General features: G+C 44.9%; 1 protein-coding gene across 1 annotated transcript in view; it reads left to right on the top strand.

The window, feature by feature from the left end:
- The window catches only part of LOC139366890 (collagen alpha-1(XI) chain-like), a 166,321-nt gene that overhangs the window by 19,790 nt on the left and 119,816 nt on the right, over positions 1-26,715 (top strand). Inside the window, exons 5-18 of the mRNA XM_071104629.1 lie at positions 4,327-4,452; positions 6,754-6,858; positions 8,449-8,559; positions 9,230-9,514; positions 13,340-13,393; positions 13,641-13,682; positions 13,965-14,027; positions 14,152-14,226; positions 15,646-15,729; positions 16,991-17,047; positions 21,018-21,071; positions 22,746-22,799; positions 25,796-25,849; positions 26,169-26,222. Coding sequence (XP_070960730.1) covers positions 4,327-4,452; positions 6,754-6,858; positions 8,449-8,559; positions 9,230-9,514; positions 13,340-13,393; positions 13,641-13,682; positions 13,965-14,027; positions 14,152-14,226; positions 15,646-15,729; positions 16,991-17,047; positions 21,018-21,071; positions 22,746-22,799; positions 25,796-25,849; positions 26,169-26,222 — 1,218 coding nt within the window. The remainder of the gene's footprint in view (positions 1-4,326; positions 4,453-6,753; positions 6,859-8,448; positions 8,560-9,229; positions 9,515-13,339; positions 13,394-13,640; positions 13,683-13,964; positions 14,028-14,151; positions 14,227-15,645; positions 15,730-16,990; positions 17,048-21,017; positions 21,072-22,745; positions 22,800-25,795; positions 25,850-26,168; positions 26,223-26,715) is intronic.

The following is a 26,715-nucleotide window of genomic DNA, read 5'->3' as shown; positions in this document are numbered from 1 at the left end:
CTCAGTTTTTCACAATTCCTGACATTTAAGTAAAAAAGTCCCTGTTTTAGGTCAGTTAGGATCACCACTTTATTTTAACAATGTAACAGAATAATAGTAACATTTAATATATTTTTGTTCAGTGTATCTTTGTCCTTGTTGACTTTAAGAGGAATCCAGATGTCGTTGTATCAGTTGCAGTTCATCTTTGTTGATATTTAATCAGCTCTGGTTGTGTGTGACTTGATGACTCATTGACATAGAGACAAACATGCAGGAGGAGGATGTGTGAAATACATAGCATTCATTCTTGCACCTACCTAGGGTGTTCATTTTTAACTATGAATAAAATGGTATGCTCTGAAAGTTTATTGGCTTATACGATGTTGTGTCTCTTTAGAATCTGAACAACGGAGATGTAATGTCTGTATTTCTTTCGGTTAGAATACGAGAAACGTCTCATTTGTTTGTACATCAAACAATCAAATTAATTTGGCCTTTTTCAGTTCTGCCCACAAATTTTCTATAGGATTGAGGTCAGGGCTTTGTGGTCAGGGCTTTGTGATGGCCACTCCAATACCTTGACTGTGTTATCCTTAAGCTATATTGCCACAACTTTGGAAGTATGCTATGTTCATTTGGAAGACCCAAGCTTTAACTTCCTGACTGATGTCTTGAAATGTTGCTTCAATATATCCACGTAGTGTTCCTTCCTCATACCATCTATTTTGTGAAGTGCACCAGTCCCTCCTGCAGCAAAGCACCCCCGCAACATGATGCTGCAACCCCCGTGCTTCACTGTTGTCCCGGCCCAGACTGGGGACAGACAGACAGATACAGGGCAAGAACCAGAGACACCAAGTCCCGGCCCAGAAGGTGTCTCTACAAAGTATTGACTTTTGGGGGGTGAATAGTTATGCACGCTCAAGAGACCCAGCAACAGTTCTGCGAGCAGGCCTTTCTAACACTTCTGCGAGCAGGCCTTTCTAATCGACCTGGCCCGGGTATCTTGGAAGGATATTGACCTCATCCCGTCAGTTGAGGATGCCTGGTCATTCTTTAAAAGTGTCTGTCTGTCTGTCTGTCCCCAGTCTGGGCCTGACATGTGACAGGTAATCAACTTAAACATGGCTTATAATAATATTGTTTTTTGCTCTGGGGTGGTATTTACATTAGTTTAGGCAGTAGGTGGTCCCTTAGATGTTTTGTTTAGGTTTTGGATTTAAGTACGAGATAAGGAAAGGACTTAATTAAATACCAACCTGGTCTACAGTGAGTATTATTTGGGATGTTATTTTATTGTGGAACTGATGAATTGGCAGAGAGAGAGAGAGAGAGGTGTATTTTCCCAAGGGACAAGGCTTAGCGTATGGATGTTTATACACTACCTGTTAACTCTCCACCCTGAGGCCTGTGGTTATAGTTAACTCTCCACCCTGGGGCCTGTGGCTATAGTTAACTCTCCACCCTGGGGCCTGTGGCTATAGTTAACTCTCCACCCTGCGGCCTGTGGCTAAGGTTAACTCTCCACCCTGAGGCCTGTGGTTATAGTTAACTCTCCACCCTGGGGCCTGTGGCTATAGTTAACTCTCCACCCTGGGGCCTGTGGCTATAGTTAACTCTCCACCCTGGGGCCTGTGGCTAAGGTTAACTCTCCACCCTGGGGTCTGTGGTTATAGTTAACTCTCCACCCTGGGGTCTGTGGCTATAGTTAACTCTCCACCCTGGGGCCTGTGGCTATAGTTAACTCTCCACCCTGGGGCCTGTGGATATAGTTAACTCTCCACCCTGGGGCCTGTGGCTATAGCTAACTCTCCACCCTGGGGTCTGTGGCTATAGTTAACTCTCCACCCTGGGGCCTGTGGCTATAGTTAACTCTCCACCCTGGGGCCTGTGGCTATAGTTAACTCTCCACCCTGGGGCTTGTGGCTATAGTTAACTCTCCACCCTGGGGCCTGTGGATATAGTTAACTCTCCACCCTGGGGCCTGTGGGTTTGGCCCAGCATCTTCGGGTTAGGGGAGGGTTTGGCCCAGCGTTGTCCGGGTTAGGGGAAGGTTTCGCCCAGCATCGTCGGGTTAGGGGATGGTTTGGCCCAGCATCGTCGGGTTAGGGGAGGGTTTGGTCCAGCATCGTCGGGTTAGGGGAGGGTTTGGCCCAGCGTTGTCCGGGTTAGGGGAGGGTTTGGCCCTGCGTTGTCCGGGTTAGGGGAGGGTTTGGCCCAGCGTTATCCGGGTTAGGGGAGGGTTTGGCCCAGCATCGTCGGGTTAGGGGAGGGTTTGGCCCAGCATCGTCAGGTTAGGGGAGGGTTTGGCCATCCGGGATGTCCTTGTCCCTTCATGCTCTAGAAACTCCTGTGGCGTGCCGGGCGCATGCAAGATGACACGTTCGCCAGGTGTAAGATGTTTCCTGTGACACATTGGTCCGGCTGGCTTCCGGTGTAAGCGAGCAGTGTGTCAAGAAGCAGTACGGCGCTTGGCAGGGTCATGTTTCGGAGGACGCGTGGCTCTCGACCTTCGCCTCTCCCGAGTCCGTACGGGAAGTTGCAGCGACGGGACAAGACTGTAACTACCAATTGGATACCATGAAATTGGGGAGGGAAAAGGGGATAATTTTTTTTAAAGGTGCACCTGATTTCACTCACATTGAGTACCCTCAAAGTATCCCGGAGTATACTACCTCCTCCCACCTCAACCCGAAAACCCAAACTGTTTCAGAAGTTAATATCTCTACCAATACCAGTTGGATTTCATCGCCCATTTAGGAGCAGGTTTAATTGGTGCTCAGGAAGCAGGTTTAATTGATGTTCAGGAGCAGGTTTAATTGGTGTTCAGGAAGCAGGTTTAATTGGTGTTCAGGAGCAGGTTTAATTGGTGTTCAGGAGCAGGTTTAATTGGTGTTCAGGACCAGGTTTAATTGGTGTACAGGAAGCAGGTTTAATTGGTGTTCAGCAGCAGGTTTAATTGGTGTTCAGGAAGCAGGTTTAATTGGTGTTCAGGAAGCAGGTTTAATTGGTGTTCAGGAAGCAGGTGTAAGTGGTGTTCAGGAGCAGGTTTAATTGGTTTTCAGGAGCAGATTTAATTGGTGTTTAGGAGCAGGTTAATTGGTGTTCAGGTGCAGGTTTAATTGGTGTTCAGGAGCAGGTTAATTGGTGTTCAGGAGCAGGTTAATTGGTGTTCAGGAGCAGGTTAATTGGTGTTCAGGAGCAGGTTAATTGGTGTTCAGGAGCAGGTTTAATGAGATCTGCATTGCCTTTTGTTCTTATTTCCTGTCACAACAGTGCAGTGCCTCACAATCTCGGCTGACATTTTTATAATCTCAGGTTGATTCGGTGATTGTCCTCCAGCTTGCTGTGCTGTAGATTGTCAATACTGCACATCCATCCATGTTTGTCTACCTTTGCTCTTCCCGCTGCTCAGACAGCACACATGGATTCCAGGTGTGTCTTCTGTTTGTCTTCCTGATGGTACATGTTGGTTTGATTTTGCTGCCTGGCTTGGTAAACCCCCGTGGTATGAATAATAATGTACTTACCCAGCCAGTGTCTAAACTTGATTTTTCTCTGTGTCCTGTGGATGTGTGTCCTGTGGATGTGTGTCCTGTGGATGTGTGTCCTGTGGATGAATGTCCTGTGGATGTGTGTCCTGTGGATGTGTGTCCTGTGGATGTGTGTCCTGTGGATGTGTGTCCTGTGGATGAATGTCCTGTGGATGAATGTCCTGTGGATGTGTGTCCTGTGCTTGAATGTCCTGTGCATGAATGTCCTGTGGATGAATGTCCTATGAATGAATGTCCTGTGGATGAATGTCCTGTGGATGAATGTGATATGGATGAATGTCCTGTGGATTAATGTCCTGTGGATGAATGTCCTGTGGATGAATGTGATATGGATGAATGTCCTGTGGATGAATGTCCTGTGGATGAGTGTCCTGCGGTGATGTGTCAAGCTGTTTAATGAGTAGGCTAGAATCGCATTCCCTTTCCCTTACTACCACTGAAGTCTGAGACTTCTAAATCACTGTGTCTCTTTTAGAGGTTGATGGGTTTACCTGTTTTCTGACATATGGGTTTGATGTTCTGTCTATCTTCGTCCCGGTATCACCTCATTTCCTGTGAATATGATCTGATGATAGTTAGCTTTTTGCTTTAGTACAGAGATCAATAGTCATCAAATTTGTGAGTAAAGTTAAACATATTATTTAACCTTTTTAAAGTTTGTTAGATTTTTAACATCGTTACATACAATATCATACTGTGTCTATCTGCTAACTCTTAGCTATAGGAAGGGTTAGAGATAAACGTGGTTTTTCCACAACTAATCCTTCTTTGTTTCCTTTCCTTTCCGCAGGGTGACATCCAGCAGCTGCTGATTGTGGCCGATCCTAAAGCAGCTTATGACTACTGTGAACACTACAGCCCTGACTGTGAAACTCCCCACGGCCACTCCTTACAGGCCCAGCAGCCTGAAGATCAGGTCAGTATTTCGAGGGCCCCCCTGGATGGGGGGACCCACTGGCCCCCAGTGTAAGTGAGTGGACCAAGACCCATTCTGGCAGTGCCAGCTCTTGAGGGTTAGTCGTTATGTACCAAATCATAGATCCCAGACACACAGGACATATGAAGTCAGTCATCTCTCTTAGAACATCATTAGAGAGAGGGGTGTGTCTTAGAACATCATTAGAGAGAGGGGTGTGTCTTAGAGCATCATTAGAGAGAGGGGTGTGTCTTAGAACATCATTAGAGGGGTGTGTCTTAGATCATCATTAGAGAGGGGTGTGTCTTAGAACATCATTAGAGGTGTGTCTTAGAACATCATTAGATAGGGGTGTGTCTTAGAGCATCATTAGAGAGGGGTGTGTCTTAGAACATCATTAGATAGGGGTGTGTCTTAGAGCATCATTAGATAGGGGTGTGTCTTAGAGCATCATTAGAGAGAGGGGTGTGTCTTAGAACATCATTAGAGAGAGGGGTGTGTGTTAGAGCATCATTAGAGAGAGGGGTGTGTCTTAGAACATCATTAGAGAGAGGGGTGTGTCTTATAACATCATTAGAGAGGGGTGTGTCTTAGAACATCATTAGAGAGGTGTATCTTAGAACATCATTAGAGAGAGGGGTGTGTCTTAGAACATCATTAGAGGGGTGTGTCTTAGAACATCATTAGAGAGGTGTGTCTTAGAACATCATTAGAGAGGTGTGTCTTAGAACATCATTAGAGAGAGGGGTGTGTCTTAGAACATCATTAGAGGGGTGTGTCTTAGAACATCATTAGAGAGAGGGGTGTGTCTTAGAGCATCATTAGAGAGGGGTGTGTCTTAGAACATCATTAGAGAGGTGTGTCTTAGAACATCATTAGAGGGGTGTGTCTTAGATCATCATTAGAGAGGGGTGTGTCTTAGAGAATCATTAGAGAGAGGGGTGTGTCTTAGAACATCATTAGAGGTGTGTCTTAGAACATCATTAGATAGGGGTGTGTCTTAGAGCATCATTAGAGAGGGGTGTGTCTTAGAGCACCATTAGAGAGGGGTGTGTCTTAGAACATCATTAGAGAGGGGTGTGTCTTAGAACATCATTAGATAGTGGTGTGTCTTAGAACATCATTAGAGAGGGGTGTGTCTTAGAACATCATTAGATAGGGGTGTGTCTTAGAGCATCATTAGATAGGGGTGTGTCTTAGAGCATCATTAGAGAGAGGGGTGTCTTAGAACATCATTAGAGAGAGGGGTGTGTCTTAGAACATAATTAGAGAGCGGGGTGTGTCTTAGAACATCATTAGAGAGAGGGGTGTGTCTTAGAGCGTCATTAGAGAGAGGGGTGATGTATAGTAGTACCCTGCCGCCCCAATTCAGTAAGTCAGTCATTCATCTAGTCTGCTTCAGATGTAAGTGCTGTAGGATATAAATCCAACCATTGCTATGAATGCCAGGTTCCACTACCAACCCTCAGCTTTACTACATGCAGCTGGTACTTCTCATAGCTTTCCCTGATGTACAGCTCAGCTTTGTATTATCTTTTAAAACACCCCCACCTGTTTATAAAACTGTCGCTCTACATGGACTCTATGGACTCTATCAGTGCTGGTCTTGGTATTTATTGTCATGTTTAGAGTGTTATGGCCAACTGAGGCTTAACTTTGCTTTGTAGTTGTGTTGTTTAAAAGTAGACTCAGCGATGTCACATAGATGCAGAAAGTAAACAGCATAGTGGGTCAATGTCCGCGACAACGAAGAGTGTTGAAGCACGAGGCTCGACTTCTCTACTGTTTTTGGTCCCCTGGCTATCAGGCTGTAACAGTGTGAACAGAACCCATGCACCTTCGATCTCACTCATCTCCATATGTCCGGCTCGTGGCAACGTCATTTCGCTGAGTCTACCTTTAAGAGCTAGCTATCACTGATTAACAATATTCCTATAGTAAGAAAGTATTGTCATGTACTGTGCAGCTACACATCAGTTGCATAAACAAGCGTTAGCTATGCATTTCCGTTGACAGTCAGGCTACACAGCATGTCGTTGGAGACAATACTTTGATGACTTATACAATATGACGTTCTAATTACATTGTACAAGATTATTCATCTTTTTTTTATTGGATAATGCAAATCTAATGAGTGTTATTTTCAGACAGGTTTTAATTCATAATATGTACAGTACAGGTTATGTTTATATCACCTTTTGTTTTTGCAGAGAAATTGATTTTTCTCTGTTGTGCTAATGCTAACGCTAACATGCTAACGCTAACATGCTAACGCTAACATTTCTCCCTCTCCCCCTCCAGTACACTACTACCGATGACTTAGATTACAGTGAGTTTTATTATTATTCTGAAGTAGAAGGAGAGACTGTTCCAACAGACGAGTATGAGGCGGGTAGTGACCCACAGGTAAACAAAACACTGAAGAAAGATGCTTGTTTTGTCCTGTGGTGACTTACTGTACCCTTTGTGCCACCCCCCCTTTCCCAACTCTTTGTGGTCTACCGTTTACTGTATGTCTTGATGTGTCAATCAATATTGTAGCTCTAAGGCCCGCCCTCTACTCTACCGTTTACTGTATGTCTTGATGTGTCAATCAAACTTGTAATCTTATTGTAGCTATAAGGCCCGCCCTCTGCTCTCACACGTGGCGAATGCCAGCTTTTGATTGGTTTGTCTTATGTTCAGGTTTGTGTGACAGGTTGAAAACAATTTCTGGTGTTGATGTTTACTTTCAACCCCCACCCTTCCTCTGATGAAATCAAATCAAATGTTATTGGTCACATACACATGGTTAGCAGATGTTAATGCGAGTGTAGCCAAATGCTTGTGCTTCTGTGTAGTGAAATGCATGTGCTTCCGACCGTGCAGTAACATCTAACAAGTCATCTAACAATTTCACAACAACTGCCTTATACACACAAGTGTAAAGGAATGAAAAATAATATGTACATAAAAATATATGGATGAGCGATGGCCGAACGGCATAGGCAAGATGCAGTAGATGGTATAGAGTACAGTATATACATTTGAGATGAGTAATGTAGGGTATTTTAACATTTAAACGTGGCATTGTTTAAAGTCAATAGTGATACATTTATTACATCAATGTTTCATTATTAAAGTGGCTAGAGATTTGAGTCAGTATGTTGTCAGCAGCCACTCAATGTTAGTGATGGCTGGTTAACAGTCTGATGGCCTTGAGATAGAAGCTGTTTTTCAGTCTCTCGGTCCCAGCTTTGATGCACCTGTACTGACCTCGCCTTCTGTATGATAGCGGGGTGAACAGGCATCTTTTTTGGCCTTCTCAGTGTCGTCTTGTTTTTCTATCTCTATAACCTTTTGCCACAGAAAGAAATGCCCGAAAGTCCCTTAAGTCTAAGGCTAAGCCCCTAATGTTCCTGGCCTCTAGAAAGCCAGCAGATAAAAAGGTTAGCGGTCGCTAAGAAGAAGACACAGATGAATGGCTATCAAGCAGCAGTCGGTGTAGTTCCGGCGCAGAGTATTAGTGGTGACAGTACCAGTAAAAAATAAATAACATCAGATCACATCCAGATCTCTTCCTCTGACATTTTCTGGATGGAAATCTGTGATGCTAGACTTGGAAGCTATACCTAACCTCCACCTTCCTACCTGTCTGTCTCCCCCTCTCTCTCTGTCTCTCTCACTCTCTCTCTCTCTCTCTCTCTGTCTCTCTCTCTCTGTCTCACTCTCTCGCTCTCTCTCTCTCTGTCTGTCTGTCTCTCTCTCTCTCTCTCTCTCTCTCTGTCTCTGTCTCTGTCTCTCTCTCTCTCTCTCTCTCTCTCTCGCTCTCTTTCTCTCTCTCTCTGTCTCTCTCTCTCTCTGTTTCTGTCTCTCTCTCTCTGTCTCTGTCTCTCTCTCTCTCTCTCTCTAGACCCAGCAGAGTTAGAGCCAGCTGAACAGACTGCTCCTTCTGTGTTAACCTGCTTCTCTGTTCTTCTCCTTCTTTCCTTTTTTCCTGGTGCGACACAACTTTAGCTAAACAATGTAGACGGAGAATACACTGACTATACTGACAGTGAGCTTGACTACGGAACTGTAGAGGATACTCAGACTCAGTCTCCCATTGCCACCGGTGGACCGAACCAGGTAACTTTTAGATTTTCATATTTTATTTACTTTTTATTATAAGAAAGAAAGGGCAGTATTTGGAACGTGTAAGAGACAAGGAAGACCTATGAGCTAAGGAAGAATATGGTATGAAATAACAAAGACAAAACAATTCAAAAGCAATTGTTCTGTTTTGAACTTTTCTATTGACAATGGCAGAACCGTTGGACAGAGAAGATTGAACACCAGAAGCAATATGTCATGCATCATTTCATTCAATCCGCCTTAATGCTATCCAGTGACATTTAGTCTCAGATACATGACACAGAGTCACAGACAATAGTTTACAGTGTGCCTCACTGTAATAGACCAGTCTTCAACATAACGACATACAGACATGCAGTACATGAAACAATAGCTATAATTACACACTCGTGAAGTTGTATCAATATCTCACCAACAAACAGATTTTCCACTAAAGTAAATGGAACTTGAATAAGGTGTTACCACGTTGCCATAGCGTTCACCACGTGTCACAATGCCGGATTCATTTTGACCTGGTAAGGCTAAAGCTGTATAACATTACATAGACTGTAGCCTGCTCTAGCTACCTATGCCCCACCTGCTTTACTAACAACCCTGTTCCCTCCGTTGCTCATCCCTCCACCCGCCTCATCCCATCAATGCTCCCCTGTTTGGGTAACATAAGGCAGCGGAGGAGGAGATGGTTGCCGGTGACTACGTGGTCACTGGAGCCACCCCACTGGGTCAGGAGCCCCCCGCCGCCCCCGAGGCTGGCCTGGACAGTGTGGACCCCGGAGTGGACGAGTATGACTTTAAGGAGTATGACCTAGGGGGCGAGTTGGACAATAAGCAGTATGAGTATGAGATGTATGATGAGAATGGCAATGAGCTACCCAACCCCACTGGTACCGCCGAAGAAGAGGTGGGGCTGGGGGTTCCCGCGGAAACGGAGGAACTCGCCAAGACTGCCGTAAGTATTGCACCCCTCTCCTCCGAACTTAGACTGACCGAGGGGTGTGTGTATGAACTGACCGAGGGGTGTGTGTACGAACCAGGGTCGTGGAGTCCCACTCCGGCTTACAGGCTCTCACCTCAGATTCATTGTTGCTCTAGTTTGTGTCTTGTCTTGGCATGGGGAGTCTGTCTTGGCATGGGGAGTCTGTCTTGCCATGGGGAGTTTGTCTGTCAAATCTAATCAATTCAAATTTTATTGGTGACATACACATGGTTAGCAGATGTTATTGCGAGTGTAGCGAAGTGCTTATGGGGAGTCTGTCTTGGCATGGGGAGTTTATCTGTCTTGGGGAGTTTGTCTGTCTTGGGGAGTTTGTCTGTCTTGGGGAGTTTGTCTGTCTTGGGGAGTTTGTCTTGGCTTGGGGAGTTTGTCTTGGCTCTGGGAGTTTATCTGTCTTTGGGAGTTTGTCTGTCTTGGGGAGTTTGTCTGTCTCGTGGAGTTTGTCTGTTTTGGGGAGTTTGTCTGTCATGGGGAGTTTGTCTGTCTAGGGGAGTTTGTCTGTCTAGGGGAGTTTGTCTGTCTAGGGGAGTTTGTCTTGGCTTGGGGAGTTTGTCTTGGCTTGGGGAGTGTGTCTGTCTTGGGGAGTTTGTCTGTCTTTGTCTTGGGGAGTTTGTCTGTCTTGGGGAGGTTGTCTGTCTTGGGAAGGTTGTCTGTCTTGGGGAGTTTGTCTTGGCTTGGGGAGTTTGTCTGTCTTGGGGAGTTTGTCTGTCATGGGGAGTTTGTCTGTCATGGGGAGTTTGTCTGTCATTGTCATGCTGTGTTTGTGGAGCCTGTCTTAGTTTGAAACATCCACCCCACTTTTCAGTCTGTGAATGTGTTTCTGTCCTCTATATGGAGGTCAGGCGTTAACACGTATGTACACGTACACACTAACACATACTCAGATCCAGCACTACTACAACTCTACGTCTCCCTGTCTCTACTTCTTTTACCACCACCACCCAGCTTCATCCTATAACCACCACCCAGCTCCATCCTATAACCACCACCCAGCTTCATCCTATAACCACCACCCAGCTTCATCCTATAACCACCACCCAGCTTCATCCTATAACCACCACCCAGCTCCATCCTATAACCACCACCCAGCTCCATCCTATAACCACCATCCAGCTCCATCCTATAACCACCACCCAGCTCCTCATATAACCAACACCCAGCTCCATCCTATAACCACCACCCAGCTCCATCCTATAACCACCACCCAGCTCCATCCTATAACCACCACCCAGCTCCATCCTATAACCACCACCCAGCTCCATCCTATAACCACCACCCAGCTCCATCCTATAACCACCACCCAGCTCCATCCTATAACCACCACCCAGCTTCATCCAACAGTATAACCACCACCCAGCTACATCCAACAGTATAACCACCACCCAGCTTCATCCTATAACCACCACCCAGCTCCATCCTATAACCACCACTCAGCTTCATCCTACAGTATAACCACCACCCAGCTTCATCCTACAACCACCACCCAGCTCCATCCTATAACCACCACCCAGCTCCATCCTATAACCACCACCCAGCTCCATCCTATAACCACCACCCAGCTTCATCCAAAAGTATAACCACCACCCAGCTCCATCCTTTAACCACCACTCAGCTTCATCCTATAACCACCACCCATATCCCACACACACACACACACACACACACACACACACACACACACACACACACACACACACACACACACACACACACACACACACACACACACACACACACACACACACACACCCTGCTTGAAATCTACTGCGTTCACCAGCACACACCCTGCTTGTATCCTTCTGCGTTCACCAGCTCACACCCTGCTTGAATCCTACTGCATTCACCAGCTCACACCCTGCTTGAATCCTACTGCGTTCACCAGCTCAAACCCTGCTTGAAACCTACTGCGTTCACCAGCTCTGCTTGAATCCTACTGCGTTCACCAGCACACACCCTGCTTGAATCCTACTGCGTTCACCAGCTCACACCCTGCTTGAATCCTACTGCGTTCACCAGCTCACACCCAGTACAGAGACAGAACATCATACACTGCATAGCCGTAAGTGTCTGAGACCGTCAGGCCTAAGCTCTCACGATGGCGGGAGTCTTCTGCTCTCTCTGATTGTTTCCATGAGAAGACACCCACCGCCTCGTTCCCATCTCTGTCTGTCTGCCTGAGTGTCTCTTTGGGTTTTCCCTTGTTCTCTCTCTCTCTCTCTCTCTCTCTCTCTCTCTCTCTCCATCTCTCTCTCTCTCGCTCTCTCGCTCTCTCTCTCTCTCTCTCTCTCCTTCTCGCTCTCTCTCTCTCTATGTCTCTCTCTCTCTCTCTGTAGTATGTTTATCTGCTACTAAGGATTGTCCAGTTTACCCTGTACATTGTCTCATGCTGATTGTACAGTATATGCATTGAATTGTAACAAATGTTAGATATTAAACCAACCTGTTGGTGGCAGGTTCAATATGAGTTATTCACTCTGATTCACCCAGTCATCCTAACACACAGTTCAATGTGAGTTATTCACTCTGATTCACCCAGTCATCCTAACACACAGTTCAATGTGAGTTATTCACTCTGATTCACCCAGTCATCCTAACACACAGTTCAATGTGAGTTATTCACTCTGATTCACCCAGTCATCCTAACACACAGTTCAATGTGAGTTATTCACTCTGATTCACCCAGTCATCTTAACACATAGTTACATATGATCTATATGAATACAATGACACTGCTGTCCATTTCAAGCATCTTAATCCATCCTCCTTCATGGAGACTAACACGTTGTCCACATTTATATCTTTCTTTCTCTCTCTCTGTTCTTTATTCTCTCATTCTTGTAGATATTGATTTTTCTGATCACACTGTTGATTGGCTGATCACACTGTTGAATGGCTGATCGCACTGTTCATTGGCTGACCACACATCACACTGTTCATTGGCTGACCACACATCACACTGTTGATTGGCTGATCACACTGTTCATTGGCTGATCACACTGTTGATTGGCTGATCACACTGTTGATTGGCTGATCACACTGTTGAATGGCTGATCACACTGCTGATTGGCTGATCACATTGTTGATTGGCTGATCACACTGTTGATTGGCTGATCACACTGTTGATTGACTGATCACACTGTTGATTGGCTGATCACACTGTTGATTGGCTGATCACACTGTTGATTGACTGATCACACTGTTGATTGGCTGATCACACTGTTGATTGGCTGATCACACGGTTGATTGGCTGATCACACTGTTGATTGGCTAATCACACGTATGATTGGCTGATCACACTGTTGATTGGCTGATCACACTGTTGATTGGCTAATCACACTGTTGATTGGCTGATCACACTGTTGATTGGCTAATCACACTGTTGAATGGCTGATCACACTGTTGAATGGCTGATCACACTGTTGAATGGCTAATCACGCTGTTGATTGGCTGATCACACTTTTGATTGGCTGATCACACTGTTGATTGGCTGATCACACTGTTGATTGGCTGATCACACTGTTGATTGGCTGATCACACGGTTGATTGGCTGATCACACTGTTGATTAGCTGATCACACTGTTGATTGGCTGATCACACTGTTGATTGGCTGATCACATCATATTCTTAAAAACCATGCATCAAAATGACCTTCTTCTTCACTTGTTGAATTGCCTCTTTCATTCATCTTATCCCTCATGCCGCCCATCCCGTTGGTCATTGATCCGGTGACTGTAGCTCGGTATGAAGGAACTCACGCTGGTGTCCTCCCTGTCTTCACAGGTGGCTGGTGGTGGGGAGAAAGGCGTGAAGGGTGAACCCGCTGTGATTGAACCTGTAAGACCCAAAAACACAACACGGCTGCTTTTTAAGGGAATGTGTGTAGAATACAAATTGTGTCATACAGGAAGTTGAAAGAAACTGTTTGGTTATAAATGAATGTTTTCTTCCGTAGAGACAGGAAGAGACAGTGGGGTGGACGGTATTTCTGTTTTAATTGTGATGTAACACGATGTAAAACACTGCTGTGTTTAATTCTCTCTGTCCCATTTCTTCAATCCTGTCGTCTCTCCATCACGTTTAGGGCATGCTGATTGAAGGCCCTCCTGGACCTGCAGGCCCAGCTGTGAGTAACACATATCTATTCATCCTGAGGCCAAGGGTGCGTCCAAGATGGCACCCTATTCCCTTTGTAGTGCACTAGTTTTAACCAGGAGACATAGGGCTCTGGTGAAAACTAGTGCACTAAATCTTTACTCTAACTTAAATGACACACTTCTATTGAGTGTCTTACTGTACGTGACTTAGTGACTTAGACTCAGTCTACAAGGCTTTCATCTCAAGTCAGGATTGAGGCCTATGTAACAACATGGCTGTGCCTCAGTTTGATTGGGTTGTGTTTCCGTAGGGTCTCCCGGGCCCCTTGGGTCTACATGGACCCCCTGGTGTTGCTGGGGATCCGGGTGACAGGGTGAGTCTCTCTTCCTGTGTACCCGTCGTTCTCTGTCTATCTCTCTCTATCTCCCTCTCTCACTCGCTCTGGACACGTTCTAACATGGCATCTTTCCTCTTGTCTTGTTGACTTCGTTTCCCAGGGTCCCGCAGGGCGGGCTGGTCTTGCAGGAGCCGACGGTTTGCCAGGTCCTCCTGGCACCATGCTCATGCTGCCAGTAAGTACCAGATCAGGAATATTGGGAATTTACATCCAATTCAACAAACACTATCATCTACCACTATTTAAATGTATTGGTAAATCAATTTTCTAACAACTGCTGATGTAAAAAGGGCTTTAAACATTAATTGATTGATCATCTTGCTTGATCCATATATTTGATTGATATTTAGATGTTCATTGTGCACAGCATGATTGTGATTTTTCTTTTGTAACGACTGTGTCTCTGTGTTCCCTCTGTATTCCTCTGTGTTCCTTTGTGTTACTCTGTGTGTCTCTGTGTTCCTCTGTGTGTCTTTGTGTTCCTCTGTGTGTCTCTGTGTTCCTCTGTGTGTCTTTGTGTTCCTCTGTGTGTCTCTGTGTTCCTCTGTGGTCCTCTGTGTGTCTCTGTGTTCCCTCTGTATTCCTCTGTGTTCCTTTGTGTTACTCTGTGTGTCTCTGTGTTCCTCTGTGTGTCTTTGTGTTCCTCTGTGTGTCTCTGTGTTCCTCTGTGTGTCTTTGTGTTCCTCTGTGTGTCTCTGTGTTCCTCTGTGGTCCTCTGTGTGTCTCTGTGTTCCCTCTGTATTCCTCTGTGTTCCTTTGTGTTACTCTGTGTGTCTCTGTGTTCCTCTGTGTGTCTTTGTGTTCCTCTGTGTGTCTCTGTGTTCCTCTGTGTGTCTTTGTGTTCCTCTGTGTGTCTCTGTGTTCCTCTGTGGTCCTCTGTGTGTCTCTGTGTTCCCTCTGTATTCCTCTGTGTTCCTTTGTGTTACTCTGTGTGTCTCTGTATTCCTCTGTGTTCCTTTGTGTTACTCTGTGTGTCTCTGTATTCCTCTGTGTTCCTTTGTGTTACTCTGTGTGTCTCTGTGTTCCTCTGTGTGTCTTTGTGTTCCTCTGTGTGTCTCTGTGTTCCTCTGTGTGTCTCTGTGTTCCTCTGTGTGCCTATGTGTGTCTATGTGTTCCTCTGTGTGTCTCTGTGTGTCTCTGTGTGTCTCTGTGTTCCTCTGTGTGTCTCTGTGTTCCTCTGTGTTCATCTGTGTGTCTCTGTGTTCCTCTGTGTGTCTCTGTGTGTCTCTGTGTTCCTCTGTGTGTCTCTGTGTTCCTCTGTGTGTCTCTGTGTTCCTCTGTGGTCCTCTGTGTGTCTCTGTGTCTCTGTGTGTCTATGTGTGTCTCTGTGTGTCTCTGTTTTCCTCTCTGTGTCTCTGTGTCTCTGTGTGTCTCTGTGTGTCTATGTGTGTCTCTGTGTTCCTCTGTGTGTCTCTGTGTGTCTCTGTTTTCCTCTCTGTGTCTCTGTGTGTCTCTGTGTATCTCTGTGTGTGTCTCTGTGTTCCTCTGTGTTCCTCTGTGTCTCTGTGTGTGTCTCTGTGTGTGTCTCTGTGTGTGTGTCTGTGTGTCTCTGTGTGTGTCTCTGTGTGTCTCTGCGTGTTTCTCTGTGTGAAAGTTCCATTTCGGAGGGGATGGAGAGAAGGGTCCTGTGGTGTCTGCTCAAGAGGCCCAAGCACAGGCTATTCTCTCCCAGGCCAGAGTGAGTACGTTGTGACCACACTAGGGTTGTAGCAGGCCGAAGAGGGCCAAACACCAGAGCTGTAGCAGGGTTCAGTGTAACCTCTGGGCATATCTCCCTTTTATTTATTAAGAAGGAAAACCCATTGGTGTTTCAGCATTCTAGCCCTTCATTAGTATATCCTTTCACACAGCTGTAGTTTAGGGGAAAATGTGTGGGAGTGTGTGTGTGTGTGTGGGGGGGGGGGGGGGGGTATTACAACATTACAGGCCTTTTAGGTGGGATGCAGGGTGATGGGGGGGATGTAGTGGGGCTGAGAGGTTCAGCTCGGCCTTGTACAACACTAAAAGGAGAGGCCCTGAGATATGTGCTGAACAGGCTACAGACAGAAACACAGCCTGATTGGGACACATACAGGAGGCAACAGGCAGTTAAAACACAATACATGGGGTTCATGACCCACAGGTGGGCCAGCACAGCAGATGAACAGGTGTCTGAGGAAAGACAGAGAGACAAGAAAACGATGGGGTGAATGAGTGTAGGCCACTGCGTCGTAATGTTTCATAAGCCCATGACATCACAGAATAAGTAAGAGAAAACTGTCTGAGGTATGAGAGAGTGTCTGAGGTATGAGGTAGTGTCTGAGGTATGAGTGAGTGTCAGGTATGAGTGAGAGTCTGAGTGAGGAATAGGATGATAGGGTGTGAGGTGTGAGGTAGTGTCTGAGGTATGAGTTATTGTCTGAGGTATGAGTTAGTGTCTGAGGTATGAGGTAGTGTCTGAGGTATGAGTGAGTGTGAGGTATGAGTGAGAGTCTGAGTGAGGAATAGGATGGTAGGGTGTGAGGTGTGAGGTAGTGTCTAAGGTATGAGTTAGTGTCTGAGGTATGAGTTAGTGTCTGAGGTATGAGTTAGTGTCTGAGCCATGAGGTAGTGTCTGAGGTATGAGTGAGTGTGAGGTATGAGTGAGAGTCTGAGTGAGGAATAGGATGGTAGGGTGTGAGGTATGAGGTAGTGTCTGAGGTATGATGTAGTGTCTGAGGTATGAGGTAGTGTCTGAGGTATGAGGTAGTGTCTGAGTGAGGAATAGGATAATAGGGTGTGTGGTACTGGGACATATGGAGGGTGTTCATCTGTCTCCTTCTGACTGGTGATTTGTCATCCCTTCCCCCCCCCACTCTCCCTCCCCCTCCAACACCCTCCATCCCCTCCATCTTCCCTCCCTCCCCTCCATCCTCCTCCCCCCCTCCACCCCCCTCCATCCCCTTTCATCTACCCCACAGCTCGCCATGAGAGGTCCCTCAGGTCCAATGGGTCTCACAGGGAGATCTGGTCCAGTGGTGAGTTTTAGTTCGTCCCCCCCCTGATAACACACACAGACAGACACATCCCTCTTACCAAGTCTCCCCGTGGAAGGTGAACACAGGTCATTGACTGCCCTGTCAGAAACCTACAATGTATCGTGTCACAATTCACCCTGGCCTTTTACCCTTCTTCCTATGAGATATCTTCCTACATATAACCATCCTGAGGTATATACCAGCTATAACAGTGCCTTCAGCCTAGAGTTTTCCATGGATGAGGCTGAGTAGAGATGAAAAACCAACTAAATTAGAGGCTCGAAGCTTCTTTTTTCAATTCTATTGCTTTCATTTTTTTGTTTGTGCTCATTTGATACCACCCTGCATCCCAAAGCTGGCTTACCTCGGAAGCTAAGCAGAGTTGGTCCAGGTCAGTCCCTGGATGGGAGACAAGATGCTGCTGGAAGTGGTGCTGAAGGTCCAGTAGGGAGCACTCTTCCCTCTGGTCTAAGGAGATCCCATTGCCTGAGGGCAGTGAAGGGGACATTGCCTTGCGTAGGGTGCCGTCTTTTGGATGGGAAGTTAAACACTAACGTCACTAATGATCCCATGGCACTTATCGTAAGAGTAAGGGCGTTAACCCTGGAGTCCTGCCTAAATCTGGCCCTCATACCGTCATGGCCACCTAATCCTTCCCCTCATTCCTAATAGGCCTATTTAACTCCTCACCTCTCCATCTGATAGCTGGCGTGTGGTGAGCGTTCTACCACAAAATGGTTGCCGTGCCACACCAAGGAGGATGCTGCTGATTGGTGGTGGATTGAGGGGAGTTTCCCCATTACTGTGTAAAGCTCTTTGAGGACCTCAGTTGGTAGAACAGCGCTATACAAAACCCAGTATTATTATATTGTGTTTTCCCTTTTAAAACCAATAGTTCTTGACTTGTGAGACAAAGTGGAGCCCATTTTATGCTTTTAAAACTAGTTTCTCTATTGCTAAATCACTAGTAGTGTCTATTGCTAAATCACTAATAGTGTCTGTATTGATAAATCACTAATAGTGTATATTGCTAAATCACTAGTAGTGTCTATTGCTAAATCACTAATAGTGTCTGTATTGATAAATCACTAATAGTGTATATTGCTAAATCATTAATAGTGTCTATTGCTAAATCATTAATAGTGTCTATTGCTAAATCACTAATAGTGTATATTGCTAAATCACTAATAGTGTCTATTACTAAATCACTAGTAGTGTCTATTGCTAAATCACTAGTAGTGTCTTAATTGCTAAATCAATAATTGTGTCTATTGCTAAATCACTAATAGTGTCTATTGCTAAATCACTAGTAGTGTCTATTGCGAAATCACTAATAGTGTCTATTGCTAAATCACTAATAGTGTCTGTATTGATAAATCACTAGTAGTGTCTATTGCTAAATCACTAATAGTGTCTGTATTGCTAAATCATTAATAGTGTCTATTGATAAATCACTAAAAGTGTCTATTGGTAAATCACTAGTAGTGTCTGTATTGATAAATCACTAGTAGTTTATATTGCTAAATCACTAATTGTGTCTGTATTGCTAAATCACTAATAGTGTCTATTGCTAAATCACTAATAGTGTCTATTGCTAAATCACTAATAGTGTCTATTGCTAAATCACTAGTAGTGTCTATTGCTAAATCACTAATAGTGTATATTGCTAAATCACTAATAGTGTCTGTATTGATTAATCACTAGTAGTGTCTATTGCTAAATCACTAATAGTGTCTGTATTGCTAAATCACTAATAGTGTCTATTGCTAAATCACTAATAGTGTCTATTGCTAAAACACTAATAGTGTCTATTGCTAAAACACTAATAGTGTCTGTATTGATAAAACACTAATAGTGTCTGTATTGCTAAATCACTAATAGTGTCTATTGCTAAATCACTAATAGTGTCTATTGCTAAAACACTAATAGTGTCTGTATTGATAAAACACTAATAGTGTCTGTATTGATAAATCACGAATAGTGTCTATTGCTAAATCACGAATAGTGTCTATTGCTAAATCACTAATAGTGTCTATTGCTAAATCACTAATAGTGTCTGTATTGATAAATCACGAATAGTGTCTATTGCTAAATCACTAATAGTGTCTATTGCTAAATCACTAGTAGTGTCTATTGCTGAATCCCTAATAGTGTCTATTGCTAAATCACTAATCGTGTCTGTATTTCTAAATCACTAATAGTGTCTATTGCTAAATCACTAATAGTGTCTATTGCTAAAACACTAATAGTGTATATTGCTAAATCACTAATAGTGTCTATTGCTAAATCACTAATAGTGTCTATTGCTAAAACACTAATAGTGTCTGTATTGATAAAACACTAATAGTGTCTGTATTGATAAATCACGAATAGATTCTATTGCTAAATCACGAATAGTGTCTATTGCTAAATCACTAATAGTGTCTATTGATAAATCACTAGTAGTGTCTATTGTTAAATCACTAATAGTGTCTATTGTTAAATCACTAGTAGTGTCTATTGTTAAATCACTAATAGTGTCTGTATTGATAAATCACTAGTAGTGTCTATTGTTAAATCACTAATAGTGTCTAGATTCAGATGCTCTAAAATGTCTATCCAGCCCTGCAATTGAACCCCACAATTTTAGACTTAAGTTTATGTTTTCTCACTACAATATACAGTATGATCATGATACGTTAATATATACAGTTTGTCATGTTTAACTGATGAAAATATCCATGGTTGAGTGCATACTAATTGGTTAGCTTGCACAACCGAAGCACATGCAAAGTCAATAGGACAAACTGGATAAATTAGCTACCTAGCTAGCCAGGTAGATCGTTTTTTGTATGTTTAACTAGCAGACCTAGCTAGATTAAAACCATTCACTTTGTTCTACTTTATGATTCTGAAGTTAGAAGTTTGCTAAATCTATTTGTCTTTATGTCTGTAATGCCACGCCTAACACCTCTTTATTGTGGCAGTCAACTGGCAATAACAAGCTACAGGAGATGAGTAAATCAATGGGGAAATTAAGTTTTAAATGAATCTACACTACTAAATTTTTACTATTTTCTCCATTGTAGAATAATAATGAAGACATCAACATTATGAAATAACACATATGGAATCATGTAGTAACGAAAAAGTGTTAAACAAATCAAATATTTTTTATATATTGAGATTGTTCAAAGTAGCCACCATTTGCCTTGATGACAGCTTTGCACACTCTTAGCATTCTCTCAACCAGCTTCCTGAGGAATGCTTTTCCAACAGTCTTGAAGGAGTTCTCACTGGCTGAGTGGTGTTCTGTTCCAGCCAATAGGACATCTCTCTGGTTGAGTGGTGTTATGATCCAGCCAATAGGACACCTCTTTGGCTGAGTGGTGTTCTGTTCCAGCCAATAGGACTTCTCTCTGGCTGAGTGGTGTTATGATCCAGCCAATAGGACACCTCTCTGGCTAAGTGGTGTTCTGTTCCAGCCAATAGGACACCTCTCTGGCTGAGGGGTGTTCTGTTCCAGCCAATAGGACTCCTCTCTGGCTGAGTGGTGTTCTGATCCAGCCAATAGGACATCTCTCTGGCTGAGTGGTGTTCTATTCCAGCCAATAGGACATCTCTCTGGCTGAGTGGTGTTCTGATCCAGCCAATAGGACACCTCTCTGGCTGAATGGTGTTATGATCCAGCCAATAGGACACCTCTCTGGCTGAGTGGTGTTATGATCCAACCAATAGGACACCTCTCTGGCTGAGTGGTGTTCTGTTCCAGCCAATAGGACATCTCTCTGGCTGAGTGGTGTTATGATCCAGCCAATAGGACATCTCTCTGGCTGAGTGGTGTTATGATCCAGCCAATAGGACACCTCTCTGGCTGAGTGGTGTTATGATCCAGCCAATAGGACACCTCTCTGGCTGAGCGGTGATGATCGAGCCAATAGGACTAACAAGATTTGTGTCCATGCTTATCATTGGTCCATCTTTCTCTCAGGGTATTCCTGGTTCTTCTGGACTTAAAGGTGATGCCGGAGACCCTGGTCCTCAGGTGAGAGGTTCAACCCATAGCTGGAAACTACTAAACCCACTCATAATCATACTGCACTTAACTTAGACAGTTACTTTTCCTATATCTCAATACAGTTACCTGTATCTAACTACAGTTACCTATACCTCACTACAGTTACCTATATCTAACTACAGTTACCTGTAACTACAGATACCTATACCTCACTACAGTTGCCTATACCTCACTACAGTTACCTATACCTCACTACAGTTACCTGTAACTACAGTTACCTATATCTCACTACAGTTACCTGTATCTAACTACAGTTACCTGTAACTACAGTTACCTATACCTCACTACAGTTACATGTATCTAACTACAGTTACCTGTAACTACAGTTACCTATACCTCACTGCAGTTACCTATACCTCACTACAGTTACCTATACCTCACTGCAGTTACCTATACCTCATTACAGTTACCTGTAACTACAGTTACCTATATCTCACTACAGTTACCTATACCTCACTACAGTTACCTATACCTCACTACAGTTACCTATACCTCACTGCAGTTACCTATACCTCACTACAGTTACCTGTAACTACAGTTACCTATATCTCACTACAGTTACCTATACCTCACTACAGTTACCTATACCTCACTACAGTTACCTGTATCTAACTACAGTTACCTATACCTCACTACAGTTACCTATACCTCACTACAGTTACCTATAACTACAGTTACCTATACCTCACTACAGTTGCCTATACCTCACTACAGTTACCTATACCTCACTACAGTTACCTGTATCTAACTACAGTTACCTATACCTCACTACAGTTACCTATACCTCACTACAGTTACCTATAACTACAGTTACCTATACCTCACTACAGTTACCTATACCTCACTACAGTTACCTATAACTACAGTTACCTCTACCTCACTACAGTTACCTATAACTACAGTTACCTATACCTCACTACAGTTACCTGTAACTACAGTTACCTATATCTCACTACAGTTACCTATACCTCACTACAGTTACCTATACCTCACTACAGTTACCTGTATCTAACTACAGTTACCTATACCTCACTACAGTTACCTATAACTACAGTTACCTATACCTCACTACAGTTACCTATAACTACAGTTACCTATACCTCACTACAGTTACCTATACCTCACTACAGTTACCTATACCTCACTACAGTTACCTATAACTACAGTTACCTATATCTCACTACAGTTACCTATAACTACAGTTACCTATACCTCACTACAGTTACCTCTACCTCACTACAGTTACCTATAACTACAGTTACCTATAACTACAGTTACCAATACCTCACTACAGTTACCTATACCTCACTACAGTTACCTATAACTACAGTTACCTATACCTCACTACAGTTACCTATAACTACAGTTACCTATATCTCACTACAGTTACCTATAACTACAGTTACCTATACCTCACTACAGTTACCTCTACCTCACTACAGTTACCTATAACTACAGTTACCTATAACTACAGTTACCAATACCTCACTACAGTTACCTATACCTCACTACAGTTACCTATAACTACAGTTACCTATACCTCACTACAGTTACCTATAACTACAGTTACCTATACCTCACTACAGTTACCTATGTTCCCTAGCTGACTATAATCTGGCCATCATTATGTGTCCTGCACAGGGCTCCAGGGGAGTCCAAGGGTCTGCGGGACAAATAGGCAACTCTGGTAAGAGGGTAAGTGGACCGAGTGAGCTCTGCCTCATCCAGTGTGTGTGTGTGTGTGTGGTGTAGGCGTGGGGGGGGGGGGGGGGTAGTGTGTGTGTGTGTGTGTAGTGTATAGTGTGTAGTGTGTGTGTGTGTGTGGGAGGGGGGGGTGTAGTGTGTGTGTGTGTGTGTGTAGTGTGTAGTGTGTAGTGTGGTGTGTGTGTGTGTGTGTGTGTGTGGGTGGGTGGGGGGGGGGGGGTGTAGTGTGTGTGTAGTGTATAGTGTGTAGTGTGTGTGTGTGGGAGGGGGGGGGGGGGGGGTGTGTGTGTGTGTGTGTGGGGGGGGGGGGTGTGTGTGTGTGTGTGTGTGTGTGTGTGTGGGGGGGGGGTGTAGTGTGTGTGTGTGTGTAGTGTGTGGTGTGTAGTGTGTGGTGTGTGTGTGTGTAGTGTGTAGTGTGTAGTGTGTAGTGTGTAGTGTGTAGTGTGGGTGTGTAGTGTGGGTGTGTGTGTGTAGTGTGTGGGAGGGGGGGTGTAGTGTGTGTGTGTGTAGTGTGTAGTGTGTAGTGTGTAGTGTGTAGTGTGGGTGTGTAGTGTGGGTGTGTGTGTGTAGTGTGTAGTGTGTGGTGTGTGTGTGTGTAGTGTGTAGTGTGTAGTTTGTGGTGTGTGTGTGTAGTGTGTAGTGTGTAGTGTGTGTGTGTAGTGTGTGGTGTGTGTAGTGTGTAGTGTGTAGTGTGTGTAGTGTGTAGTGTGTAGCGTGTAGCGTGTAGTGTGTAGTGTGTAGTGTGTAGTGTGTGTGTGTAGTGTGGGTGTGTGTGGGTGTAGTGTGTGTGTAGTGTGTGTGTGTAGTGTGGGTGTGCAGTGTGGTGTGGGTGTGTGTAGTGTGTAGTGTGTAGTGTGTAGTGTGGGTGTAGTGTGTAGTGTGTGTGTAGTGTGTGTGTAGTGTGGGTGCAGTGTGGGTGCAGTGTGTGTGTGTAGTGTGTTTGTGTGTAGTGTATAGTGTGGGTAGTGTGTGTGTGTAGTGTGGGTGTAGTGTATAGTGTGTAGTGTGGGTGTAGTGTAGTGTGTGTGTAGTGTGTGTGTAGTGTGTGTGTAGTGTGGGTGCAGTGTGTAGTGTGTAGTGTGTGTGTAGTGTGTAGTGTGTGTGTAGTGTGGGTGCAGTGTGTAGTGTGTAGTGTGTGTGTAGTGTGTAGTGTGTGTGTGTAGTGTGTGTGTAGTGTGGGTGGGGGGGGGGGGTGTAGTGTGTGTGTAGTGTATAGTGTGTAGTGTGTGTGTGTGGGAGGGGGGGGGGGTGTAGTGTGTGTGTGTGTAGTGTGTAGTGTGTAGTGTGGTGTGTGTGTGTGTGTGTGGGTGGGGGGGGGGTGTAGTGTGTGTGTAGTGTGTGTGTGTGTGTGTGTGGGGGGGGGGGGTGTAGTGTGTGTGTGTGTGTAGTGTGTGGTGTGTAGTGTGTGGTGTGTGTGTGTGTAGTGTGTAGTGTGTAGTGTGTAGTGTGGGTGTGTAGTGTGGGTGTGTGTGTGTAGTGTGTGGGAGGGGGGGTGTAGTGTGTGTGTGTGTGTAGTGTGTAGTGTGTAGTGTGTAGTGTGTAGTGTGGGTGTGTAGTGTGGGTGTGTGTGTGTAGTGTGTAGTGTGTGGTGTGTGTGTGTGTGTAGTGTGTAGTGTGTAGTTTGTGGTGTGTGTGTAGTGTGTAGTGTGTGGTGTGTGTGTGTAGTGTGTAGTGTGTAGTGTGTGTGTGTAGTGTGTGGTGTGTGTAGTGTGTAGTGTGTAGTGTGTGTAGTGTGTGGTGTGTAGCGTGTAGCGTGTAGTGTGTAGTGTGTAGTGTGTAGTGTGGTGTGTGTAGTGTGTAGTGTGTAGTGTGTGTAGTGTGTAGTGTGTGGTGTGTAGCGTGTAGTGTGTAGTGTGTAGTGTGTAGTGTGTAGTGTGTAGTGTGGTGTGTGTGTGTGTAGTGTGTAGTGTGTGTGTGTAGTGTGGGTGCAGTGTGTAGTGTGTGGTGTGTGTAGTGTATAGTGTGTGTAGTGTGTAGTGTGTGTAGTGTGTGGTGTGTGTAGTGTATAGTGTGTGTAGTGTGTAGTGTATAGTGTGTAGTGTGTAGTGTATAGTGTGTAGTGTGTGTAGTGTGTAGTGTGTAGTGTGTAGTGTGTAGTGTGTGTGTGTAGTGTGGGTGTGTGTGGGTGTAGTGTGTAGTGTGTAGTGTGTAGTGTGTAGTGTGTGTGTGTGTGTAGTGTGGGTGTGTGTGGGTGTAGTGTGTGTGTAGTGTGTGTGTGTAGTGTGGGTGTGCAGTGTGGTGTGGGTGTGTGTAGTGTGTAGTGTGTAGTGTGTAGTGTGTAGTGTGGGTGTAGTGTGTAGTGTGTGTGTAGTGTGTGTGTAGTGTGGGTGCAGTGTGGGTGCAGTGTGTGTGTGTAGTGTGTTTGTGTGTAGTGTATAGTGTGGGTAGTGTGTGTGTGTAGTGTGGGTGTAGTGTATAGTGTGTAGTGTGGGTGTAGTGTAGTGTGGGTGTAGTGTAGTGTGTGTGTAGTGTGTAGTGTGTGTGTAGTGTGTGTGTAGTGTGGGTGCAGTGTGTAGTGTGTAGTGTGTGTGTAGTGTGTAGTGTGTGTGTAGTGTGTGTGTAGTGTGGGTGCAGTGTGTGTGTAGTGTGCAGTGTGGGTGCAGTGTGTGTGTAGTGTGTAGTGTGGGTGCAGTGTACGATCTGAACGGTTTATCATTAACAAACAATTCCCTGAATGTTCTAAAATCCAGTTTAAAGTCCCAAAACGTACCACCTGGCAGTAGATCCAGGTAGATGACATGATTGGCTGTAATTGCATTTCCAGATAGATGCCATTGCCTGATTGGTCTTGAGGATTCCATTTTTAACCTCTCTCTCTCTCTCTCCCTCTCCCTCTCCCCCTCTCCCTCTCCCTCTCTCTCTCCCTCTCTCCCTCTCCCTCTCTCCCCCTCTCCCTCTCCCCCTCGCCCTCTCCCTCTCTCTCTCCCTCTCTCCCTCTCCCTCTATCTCTCTATATCCCTCTCTCTCTCTCTCTCTCTCTCTCGCAGGGTCGTGGTGGAGCAGTTGGCGCCCGAGGAATGCCTGGAGAGTCGGGGTCTAAGGTACATGATGTCTCTGTCCACTAGTCACTTTACTCAGAGAATTAAAACCACACGATGTCTCTGTCTGTTACGTGTGACTGTTCTGTGTTGGTCACTACCTCTGTGTTGTAAACGTATACACGATGTCTCTGTCTGTTACTTGTGACTGTTCTGTGTTGGTCACTACCTCTGTGTTGTAAACGTATACACGATGATGTCTCTGTCTGTTACGTGTGACTGTTCTGTGTTGGTCACTACCTGTGTGGTGTAAACGTATACACGATGATGTCTGTGTAGCCTGGGGACTCGGTGGTCATTGTCACATTGTGTTTCTCTACAGGGAGACGGAGGCTTCGATGGCCTGCCCGGCCTACCTGGTGACAAAGGACACAGGGTGAGCAACAGTAACGTATCAAGCACCTGCATGTGTACCGCTCCCTAAATGAGAAGGCCATAGGCTGTTCTGAAATGAATGGTTGAGATCCGTTATCCTTCAAGGAAATGACCGGTGAAGCAAACAGCGAACTCCATGTGACCGACCGGCTTGATTCGGTCTTATGTAGAACATTTTTTAAACTTACGTTGGATAAAAGTAGAGACTCAGAGCTAGAAAATGATAGATCATATACTACAGTTGAGGAGCAATGGGAAAGTAATTGTGCTTTGAAACTTGATACACTTGTAACCTCACTTTTGAGAAAATGGCCCTTGAATGTTTTGGTAAACCTACTGAAGATCTCCTCGTTGTCTACACCCATTCAGCATCGTTCACACCTTCTTAAGCCTTAGCCACACCCATCTCTTTAAGGATTCACATGTGAGGCCATGTACAGTACTAAACAACCAAAGATTTCAAGACTAAATGCTGGTTTATACTACGGTGTGTT

Source organism: Oncorhynchus clarkii, chromosome 15, assembly GCF_045791955.1.
Source record: "Oncorhynchus clarkii lewisi isolate Uvic-CL-2024 chromosome 15, UVic_Ocla_1.0, whole genome shotgun sequence".
Taxonomy (NCBI): Eukaryota; Metazoa; Chordata; class Actinopteri; order Salmoniformes; family Salmonidae; genus Oncorhynchus; species Oncorhynchus clarkii.
The sequence above is the reverse complement of the archived record's forward strand: the minus strand, read 5'-3'. Positions and strand labels throughout refer to the sequence as shown.